This window comes from Saccopteryx bilineata, chromosome 2, assembly GCF_036850765.1.
Source record: "Saccopteryx bilineata isolate mSacBil1 chromosome 2, mSacBil1_pri_phased_curated, whole genome shotgun sequence".
Classification (NCBI taxonomy): Eukaryota; Metazoa; Chordata; class Mammalia; order Chiroptera; family Emballonuridae; genus Saccopteryx; species Saccopteryx bilineata.
Window position 1 is genome coordinate 344,338,686 of NC_089491.1, and position 11,142 is coordinate 344,349,827.

The following is an 11,142-nucleotide window of genomic DNA, read 5'->3' on the forward strand; positions in this document are numbered from 1 at the left end:
TTTTTAGGTGTCTCTTTTGGTTCTTTTTGTTGGAAAAATTTGGGTGTGTGGGGGGGGGACTCTTTTTTTTAATAAATGCCCTCTAAAAATATCCAAAAAAAACTGGCATTTGAGTAGGAATAGGAAAATGACACCTTTCCCAAAAATTAGGTCAGAAAATAGTATCTTTTTAAAATTAAAACAAAAGCAAGGCAGAACACTTTTTTGGTGGTTTTGATAAGCAAGGTGTAAATTTTATGTTTTTGTCCTTGCTCCCAATGGAATGGATAATAAACAAACAAACAAACAAGCAAGAATCAGAAATACCATCTACTCATGGAATGTTGTTGCGTTAGCCAGTCTGAAAGCCCTCCTTAATTTTTATATAACTGTCTTTTAGCTCGTCCTTCGGCAGCGCAGGCTGTTCTGCACTGCCCTGCTTCCGACTGCTCAGCATCGACGATGCATGCACTGCACTCTGCTTCCCGTCCTGCTCCCCGCGGACCTGAGTCTCTCACACATCCCCCTCTCCCGCCTTTGTTAGACTAGGTCTATCCACGGTGTAAATAGAGCAAGAACAGTATCGTGCATCTGTGGCATTTCCGTAGGGTTGCAGTTGTGTGCTGCTGAAAACGCAGGCTTTTGTAACCGTGTGATCTTTACTGATGTACTCATGACAAGTACCCAATGTATTTTAGCAGCGTTTATTCAATAAATATACAAGCGGTAAGGTAAATAAAATATCTAAAAAAACCAAACAAACAAGAAACCCATGGGTAATGGGGATGAGATGGCTCGTGGCCGGGAGGCTTTGGGAATGTTTAAGATCCTGTATGTGGGACAGTTCCGCAGCACTAATCATTAATTCATGTGGATTGCACCGCCATCTCAACCTAAGAAACTGGCAGAAAAACTTGCTTCCAACTCCAAGTTCTTGGAGCTGCTCCTCAGTCTTCTTTTGACTTGTCCCCATTCTAGTTATAAAAACGGGGCCCCTCTTAGTCTCTAGATCAATGATAAATCACCCGTATTTGATTGATATGCAAGTATTTCAGTTTTTTAAATGTATCATACAGGTTGTCATTGAGATCAGGAAGAGTATATTTACACTGTTACTTTCACAACTACGACATGTTCAGGGTGTGAAGTCGTGCAACAACTTCAAAAAATAAAACCACAAAACAATGCTGAGATTCATGGCTGCTCCTCACACTAGTCCACAGGTAACAGCATGAGACTTCTTCATATGGATGTTAGCTCGTGCCTGGCTGTATTCAGTAAGGAACATCAATATGTAATTTTAAGAAGTTCAATATTAAATTTTCAGAAAAGATCTATTCTTTAGCTAACAAGGTTATTAAAGCTCCATCTAGAAGCTATTTGTCAAGAAAGAGGGAAGGACAAATTTAGAATTAGATTTCTCCGAAAATGAAGAACTAGACTATCTGACAGAGGAGGAGTTGTGGCGTTGATAGGGCTGCTACCGAAGGGCATTATTTCACGTTTTTACCTTCTGGAGGTGGGTAGGCAGGGGACATGTGAGGCATGTGCTCCCTGACTGAGTCAGTGCAGGAGCTGAAACATCTGAGACAGCTAAAAAGCTTTTGTGTTGTTTCGATTTAATTTTTGCTATTTGCTACCTCAAATACACTGCATCACATGCTTCATTCCAATGATCCCTGGAAACAATGGACATCCAGGAGAGAGGAGAGAGTGCTGAGAGGGAAGAGCCCAAGAGAACATCCAGGCGAGGGGGAAACAAAGGGGACAAGGTAAAAGGAAGAAAGGGAGGGGAGAAGGAAGAAGGCAAGGAAAGAGGGATGGAGGGAGGGAGGGTGGAGAAAATAATGGGGGAAAAGGGAGTGAAAAGGAGATCAGGAGAAAAAAAAGAAAACATCGGGAACGGTAGACGTTAGGCAAGGGAAACTACCTGAGTGGTTCACGAGTCACACAAGCTTTAATGACAATGACAATCCACAAGCAAACACAGGGGGAAAATCTGCATTCTAAGGCCATAAAAATATAGTATTCTCTATAAGAATGTCTATTTCACCAAAAGCATAAAGAAAATGACTAATATGTCATGCCCTTAATTTTTAAAAAATGAGTTACTATGAGATAACGCTAATCACCATTTATGTGTTGACTTATTTAGGCAACAAATTAATCAAGCACCTGCTATGAGAAGCCACTGGGATTTTGGTACAATGAAACATGACATTGTCCCTGCCCTTAAGGATGTTCTTCTCATAGAGGAGATAAACAAAGAAGTAATGAAAAGGCTTAAGAATTGTAGTTTGTGACAGGTGAGTGTTCCGAGGACATGGTGACAACTATAATTAAAGCGAGAATGTACTCCTGGCATAGGGACCAGTGAGTGCAAAATCCTCGAGTCTGGAAAGAGTTGACCTTTGTGTGGCTTGGTCTAGGTCGACTGTGGCTTTTTAATTTTATTATTATTATTATTTGTATTTTTCTGAAGTTAGAAGTGGGAAGGCAGTCAAACAAACTCCTACATGCTTCTGACTGGGATCCACCCAGCATGCCCACTGGGGGCGATGCTCTGCCCATCTGGGGCATTGCTTCTTTGCAACCGGAGCCATTCTAACATCTGAGGCGGAGGCTATGGAGCCATCCTCAGTGCCCAGGCCAACTTTGCTCCAATGGAGCCTTGGCTGTGGGAGGGGAAGAGAGAGATAGAGAGGAAGGAGAGGGAGAAGGGTGGAGAAGCAGATGGGTGCTTTTCCTGTGTTCCCTGACCAGGAATCAAACCCAGGACTTCCACATGCTGGGCCGATGCTCTACTGCTGAGCCAACTGGCCAGGGCCTCAACGTGGCTTTTATACATTGATCACAAGGAAGAAAACCAGAAATGTGGCTTGTGAGGGAGGAGGGGCCAGATCACTCTTTCTGCCAAAGCCTTCGAAGGGAATTTGAGTTTTGTCTTATTCATCAAGAGGCTGGAGATTTTTAATCAAGATATTAAATCTTGGTTAAAAGATATCGAATATGCTTTGCATTTTAAAGGGACGATTGTCACCTATGCAGAGAATGGCATGTGTGGTGGCTGGAATGGGAGCAGGAAGCCAAGTGCCTTTACATTAGGATAGTGGATTTTGTCCTCCCGACTAAAAGCCTCACAGAAGTGAAGGAGGATCCAGATCAAGTATTTTAATTTAACTAATTCATACTATTAAGGAAAAAAGAATAACACCATCTACTTCCAACACTCCATATAAAAATCTCAGGTACAACATGGAAAGGTCTCAGCATCTTTCACACCAAAGTATGGGAAGGTTGATAGAAATGTCTTTCTTATCTACCGATTCCCAATTTAGAATTACCTAAGGAGAAAAGGAGAAAGAAATTAATGCCAATTTTTGGAGTCATTATCTCACAAGGAGGATGCTCTGCCTGCTCCAAGCTCGACTCTCCCATATGGGCCGAAACAGACCCAGGAGCCCAGCACCATCCAAATACTTAGGGGGTGTGATGTGCACTGCGGCCCCAGGAGCACGTCTGTTCTTATTACTATGTGAGTTTCGTGTGTGTGGACCCAGCTGGGTATTAAGTCAGTAATATCAGTTCCTCCTTTTCTTCTGAACATCCATCCCCAGGGCCCAGAGCAATGGAGACAGAAAGACAAACAACGTCTGGTTCTCCTGGTAGCGATGGTGCCTGCATCTTTCGCATCTTCATCCCGTCTCCCTCAGAGACCCTCAGGAGCAATCTAGAAGGGCGTGGGTGGAAGTGACTTCTCTATAAAACGTGCACAGCTGGTGCTCACGGTGAGCAGGCCCCAGTCCCTGCAGCAGCCTGAGGCAGCCGAGAGAGCAGGGACGGCTCCCGTACCTGCCCAGTCTGTCTTTCTGAGACTGTTGGAGGGAACAAGATCCTCGGCTCTGACCTGCAAAGTCTCTCCTCACTCCTGTGCGATTTCCTCCAGCTCTAATATCTCTGAGATAAGGCGGGGCTGGTGCCACAGTGAGTAAAGGGCCTTTTGCCAAGTGTGGTGACTTAGAAGTAGAGGACGGTAGAGGTCCGGAAATCAGCACACTGAATGGGAGCTTCAGGGTCAGCTGCTGGGCAGGCAGCTTTCTGGGCTTAAGACAGGACAGAATGTGCAGATCTGGGTTATGAGCTGCCCATCGAGAATGAGCTTGTATATCATGAATTGTTATGTCCGAGGGGTACATTTCTCTGGAACATCCTAGGTTTTCCCTTCCCATTACTCCTCAGGACATGTAGTTGATGGAATGGCAGCCAGACAAAATGAAAGATTAAATTCTGGATATGCACTTTGGATGTTATTCCTAATGTAACATCTTCCATCCATCCATCCATCCATCCATCCATCCATCCATCCATCCAACAGATGTACTGGGCACTATTTAGATGCAGGGGGCCCCAGAAACAGGGGAGAACTTGGGGAGGGGTAGGAGGGGTAATGTTATATCATTAACTCTTTACATAGATAACCACTTGCCCTGACCCTGTACCGTAAATGACTTCTATGAATGCTGACCAGATTGGTGATGTCGCCCTGCTTGTGCCCAGAGGGAGACAGCCAGATCTTCCTGCATAGCGTTTAGGGAGTGAAAGACTTACTGCCGACATTTACCAGAGCCTGAAACCTGGTGAACTCAGAGGACAACAGACCTCTTTGAAACTGCACCTGTAAATCTCATTCCCTAGCTCCCTCATTCATACATTTACTCTGTGCTCATTTATTGAGCACCTACAGTGTGCAAGGTACTCGGCACACGTTATATAATAAGAGCAAATCAAGTGACAGACAGTGACTACAAAATTTGAAAACTAAATAAATTAGAAAATAAACCTACATGAGAATATGGCTCGGGGCCTTTCTCAAAACTAAAATGATTAGTCATTCTGGAAAACAGTATTTTTTTTCCTGTGGCTGTTATCATGATGGTGAATTTGTGGGTCTTGCAATGAACGTTACTAGTATTCCGTAGAAATGACACTGTGCACGCTTACATGAGTTATGCAAACAGGTTGTATTTCTGCGTTAGTATGGATGAAGGGAATCTGACAAGACAATTGCAAAGGATTGCTGGCTGAGTTAACACACAGTGTACCCATAACCCCCTCTTTCTGTTTCATGCTAATCCGGAGCTGCCTCTGCTCAGCCCACAGCACCCTGCAGGGAGCCACACAGGCACTGTCACCAGGGCATGATGGAAAATCAGACGTGGGTCACAGAGTTCATTCTCCTGGGGTTCCCGCTACACCCAGAGATGCAGAGGCTGCTCTTTGGGCTCTTCTCCCTGTTCTATGCCCTCACCCTGCTTGGCAACGGGCTCATTCTCGGGCTCATCTGGCTGGACTCCCGGCTGCACACCCCCATGTACTGCTTCCTGGCCCACCTGGCTGTCATTGACATGTCCTATGCTTCCAACAATGTCCCCAAAATGCTGGAAAACCTTCTGAACAAGAAGAAAACAATCCCCTTTGTCCCGTGCATAATGCAGACATTTTTATACATGGCCTTTGCTCACACTGAGTGTCTCATCTTGGTAGTAATGTCCTATGATCGGTACGTAGCCATCTGCCACCCCCTCCGTTACTCTGTCATCATGAGCTGGAGAGCATGCACTGTCCTGGCTGTCACTTCCTGGGCATGTGGCTCCCTCCTGGCTCTGGTCCATGTGGTCCTCATCCTGAGGCTGCCGTTCTGTGGGCCTCATGAAATCAACCACTTCTTCTGCGAGCTCCTGTCTGTGCTCAGGCTGGCCTGTGCCGACACCAGGCTCAACCAGGTCGTCATCTTGGCTGCTTCTGTGTTTATCTTATTGGGGCCCCTGTGCCTGGTGCTGGTGTCCTACACACTCATTCTCCTTGCTATCCTGAGGATCCAGTCCAAGGAGGGTCGCAGGAAGGCCTTCTCCACCTGCTCCTCCCACCTCTGCGTGGTCGGGCTCTTCTTTGGCAGCGCTATCGTCATGTACATGACCCCCAAGTCCCACCATCCCGAGGAGCAGCAGAAGATCCTGTCCCTGTTCTACAGCCTGTTCAACCCCATGCTGAACCCACTGATCTACAGCCTCAGGAACACAGAGGTCAAGGGCGCCCTGAAGAGAGGAAATTGGAAACAGAGAGTGATGTGAGGGGTACCAGGGAGGGTCTTGAAGATGGAAGATTTGTTCTCTTTGAGATTTGGGGGAATGGTAATGTGAATACTCAAAAATCCCATGTCTTAGATTTCTCATATGAAGAATACATATTAATTAGATTCTGTCCTTAACGTGGGATACTGAGAGTGACAGAGAGCACAGGCCCTGAGACAAGAGTCATGTCCTGGGGAGGGACAGGGGCGGAGCCATGGACTCCTGTAGCCCGTTCCCAGCTCTATCTAAGACCGGTTTCTATTCTGTGAGGATTTGTTCTCTCTGATCTCCTCTTACATTCCTCTGTAATTTCCATAGCCCTCATTGCTGTATGTGTATGCTAACAATCCCACAATATATACTGCTGCAAGAGGGCACTTCTAACAAGACAGAATGGTCATTTTGGATAAGCAGTCCCCTACAGGGAAATGCAGGAAGGACTAGGGGTAGAGCCAACTCTCTGCTCTGGAAGGCAACGTCAAAATTATACCATTTGGTCTGAAAAAGCACCTGTATCTGAGGCTAATGAATCTATTTATGTGAAAAAGTAAAGTTTAATTATATGAATTTTTTACTCTGAAGGAGAGAAATATCATACTCTTTGTTTCATTCCATTCTGCACCGTTTTATTAGAAAGTGTTTGTGCCTAGAATAAGTGAGTCAGTTACTAGGTGGTGGTGCCTTTCGCAGAGTTCAGGTGACAGAGCTGAATGTAGGTGACTATGGCCCATGAGGATGATGATTACATAAACTATTTTAAAAGTAAGAACATGTTGTGAAAGTGAGAAAGCACCACAGGAGGCCAACAGCTTGACAGAACATTGCTGGACCCACATTGAGAACCAGTAACACAACAAGGCCTCATAAAGACTTGTAGGAACCTCAACAAAATTGCAAAGAACACCTGCTCCAGAGGTTATAAATCACTCCTTCTAGACCCAAGCGGTCGGAACTATACGTAAGAGGAATTTATTTTAACATAAGATCATGACCTACTTGGCCAGCACATTGTGGTCACAGTGATTTCTTTATCACAGTCATTATGGAGTCTTTGGGAGTCTTTTCCTCCCTACTCTTCTAGTGTTATGAGCCATTCAAGTATTGACAGTATATTATCTGCTTTCTCTAGATCTATTTTTTTACACCTGAATTTTCTCATGTACCATTATCACTTCATGTCTTTCTTCTCCCATGAAATTAGGAAGCAAAAGGGAAACTTTTCCCTTCTAACCTTCCATTTTTATCTCAGTTCTCAGAAAGCCTCACTGCTCACTCTTCTACTCATTGACTGTTCTAATTATTAGCATATTTGGGCAAAACATTTTGTCTCTGGCCATTCTTATCGCCACAGAATCAAGACATTTCCTGCCCCAGAAATCCACAAACCTTGCTTTACCCCCTGCCCCGCCCCTATATACAAACAATTTGAATAAAGCAATAAATATTGGCTCTAAGTGTAATCAAAAGCGCTATGGAATTATATTGAGTGTCCTGTTTTAAAGGTGCAAAGAAAAAAATTGGGCGATATTTTAAATTACAAAATGGCCTTTTAACTATACCTAGAAAAATTATTATTTTCTCTAAAATATGCTTACCTTATGTTGAGGGTAAACCCCTAAAAAGGAAGAGGCAGAGGAAAATATAGGATAATCTCTCACACACAAAATGTAAGCCATAGGTTTGAATTTAGAATACTTCTACAAGGGCCCATTAGAAAAATTAGAGGTATTCACTCTTATTATGTCAGTTCAAAACACTTGAGGAAGAATGGGCCTAAAAGACCAAGCTTCTGCCAAGGTAACTGCGCAGGTGAATTATAAATAGATCATTGCTAGCAGGTCTTAGATGTGGACTTTTATTTTTTGGATTGAATAAAAAAAATTTTTTTTTAAACACAACAAAACTATATTTTGTTAATAAATTGCAGGAAATGTCTGAGTATATGAAAGATTTCTATTAACTGCTTTAATATTTGAGTTTTAAAATTCTACTAAGAAAATTATATTTTGCTCTTATGACTTCTTTTTATATGTATTCTTTTAACCTGTGTCCCAGTTCTCAAAGAGCCAGGAACGGGAAGAAGGATGCATTTCCCTTATGTTGAGGGTTCTGCTGGGTGTTTCCCAAACATTATCCTATTCCCACTTCACCAATGACAACTCTGCTAAGTGGACATTATTTTCCTCCTTTCACAGATAAGGAAACAAAGCTTCAGAGTGGTTTAGTAATTCGGCCTACATCACACAGCCAGGAATAGGACTTAGCTGGGAGTTTAACACAATCACACTGTTTCTAAACCTACACTGCTTCTTAGCTTTCTTCCCCCAAATGTCACAAATTTTTGCTCATTACGGGTTATTATTGGCATCCACATAACAGAGCAGACTGGTGGCGGAGGGGAGATAAAAAAGAGTTTATATTATTCCGGTCATAGCATTAAAACCAGAAAGAACACCTCTGCTATCCAGCCCGTCATTGGAGAGTCATTGCTACCCTTGATAAGAGTAGAAACCCTCACCTTCCTGGCTTGATCGTGCCCAGTAATAACCCCTTTTCCATGCCTCCCTGCAAAATTCCCGTTGCCCCATAGGGAAAGGGGGCAGCCTAAGACGCCATGCTATTCTTGCTGTCTGCTGTTACCCGTGATTCCGGCCTTTTGCCCATCATCACATTTACCCATTAGTCTTCTCCTGCATGAGGAATGCTCTGTCAGGAGCTCCCCTGCTTCTTCTGCCTGTAGACCCGGGATGGACCTACCTCACCCCTGCTCTAGGCTGATGGGCTGAAGGAGAACAGGAACCCAGTGCACATCAAATGGAGGTGCTGGGTATTTTGAATTCTCATTCTTACTGAGCCGCAGCATCTAAACATAAGTTAGCCTCCCCAGTCCGCGGTTTTATCTTAGGTCAGATGTGAAGAACAATGCTTTCACTAGGTACCTACCTCACGTAACTGCTATCAATGTTAAAGGAACATGGGGAAAGTGTGTAATTACAAGTGTGTCTAAACAGGGATGGTGCTGGGGCCTGCATCTGTAATGTGGTGTGGTGTAGCCAGGAGAGCCCCTGGTGGGCTGATAAAAGGTGGAAACAGGCTGTCTCTTGACATACATTTGTGCTCCGTGGCGGTGGCTCTTGCAAGTAGATTTTCCATGTCCAGGTGGGCCGTAGCTGCGCTGATGGCAAGTGTGAACACGAGCGCCTCCAATGGAGGGAATAGTGTCGCACACTCCCATCCCTGTACTGCAGTACCACCTGTACTGCATGCAGACAGGTGGGCTCCAGGTGATCGGACATAAATAAAGTGGGACCAGCATGCTCTGCGGTAACATCAGCAAGGAGCTTCTGACGTCTCCCGGGGCACGAGACAGGTGCGTGTGCAAGTCCAGCATGAGCGGAGAGAGGTCAAAGGGCAAGGGGCGGAGCCTCAACAGCTGGTCTTCAACAGCTGCCCAACGGCCCTGGGCTTCCAGTACCCGCGACCTCTGCGGTAGTGGCAGGTGTTTAGCCCCTGGTGGCCCACAGTGCGGGCTTGGCCCACCTGCTGCGGGGTGCTCCCCTGCGTCTGGTCCCGGGAGACAGAGCCCTGGCCTGACCCAGCGCTGCCCCCACACCGCCACGTCCCTCCCTGCCAGGTAGGTTCTTTATTCACGTCTTTAAAAAAAAAACCAACAACTTGGAATTCCTGATGCCAACTTCAACCATCATCAGGGAGGCTCTGTCTTCCCATCACAAAGAGTCCTCAAACTCATTACCCAAGATACCCCAGTCCTTTTTTCAAAGATCGGAGAAATGTAGGAAAAATAAAATTATGGCTCAAGGAACCCAGAATCAGAGGAAATGAAATAGAAAAGTATGAAAGGGCATTTTTTTTTCTTCAAAACTGTAGAGAAAACCCCCCTCCCCTTCCCTCATAAATCCAGAATTGTAAAGGAGGTCAATTTCCTTTTCAGGAAGAGAAGAAAACACTAGTAGTTACAGTCCTCGGGGAAACTTGACCTTTTCCCCCCCTTGACTCAGAATCTCTGGAAATGAGAGCGTGGAGATTGTTTTCTGGAGAGAGTTACCTTTCCCTCTGGCACTGCACTGAAACCCTCCACACAGGATTTAACAAGTCCCCTCGGGAGACCTTGCCCTGTTTCTGACTCCTTCACCTGTTCCCCCTCACTTCCGTAGGCCTTGCTACCTGGTCTTACTTTATAATTTATAAGTTGTATTCCTTGTGGTGACTTAATGGAAAACAATCTATAGGATACATGTTCCAGTCAGTTGTCACTTAAAACTCAGCCAACAATAGAGAGGATGGGAAAATATATAGATTCCATCTATCCTGCTTACCACTTACTCTGTTTGGAGGGTTAGTAAGTGGGGAAATGTTGGAGTTCTCGAAGCCATAATAAATCCACGACATGGTAATTGTAATGTATGCGGGAGTCCCAGAAATCATGCCAGTACTTCTGAATTGACGATTGTGGACCCCACAGTGAGTGAAGGAACCATCAGCATCGCAGTCCTGTCATAAGCATCCCTCTGGAGAAGACCAGAGAGAAGCCCCTTGAGAGCCCCTTTTCCCTGGAGGGAAGCTGATGGCAGTGTGCCTGATGGATCTTTGTCCCCTCCCCTGCACCAGACACTCGGAAGTGTCCTGAGACACTTCCTATAAGTCTGTGCTAAGTTTCTTATATCATCCAGTCTTTTTTTTCACTATGCCATTTCAGATAGGCTATAATGCAAAATCACAAGGCAAAGTGGAATTGTAACTATCTGTCAATGCCAGATGTCTGCTATTTATAGACCTTCCTAATAGGATAATTTAAAAGTTTTTGTCCCTTTTAGATATACCTAATACGAATCTTATACTTTGATGCATTTAGTGTTGAATTTCTTGTTTAAATTATAAGCAAATAACTGTTTGACAGATTTGCTTGAAAATCTTCCAGTTGTTCCATAAAATTAAGTCATGTTTTTATGAACTAATAGACCTAGTTGACCACAAAATGAGTTTATGACAGAAGAGCATTCTGAAGGTTTTA

At 44.5% G+C, this 11,142-nt stretch overlaps 1 protein-coding gene across 1 annotated transcript; it reads left to right on the forward strand.

Annotated features, from left to right (window-relative positions):
* The first annotated feature begins 5,177 nt into the window (after positions 1-5,177).
* On the forward strand, positions 5,178-6,142 carry LOC136323463 (olfactory receptor 2A5-like). The gene has a single exon (XM_066255307.1). The coding sequence runs from the start codon at positions 5,178-5,180 to the stop codon at positions 6,108-6,110; it is 933 nt and encodes a 310-aa protein (XP_066111404.1). The 3' UTR covers positions 6,111-6,142.
* Positions 6,143-11,142: the final 5,000 nt, after the last annotated feature.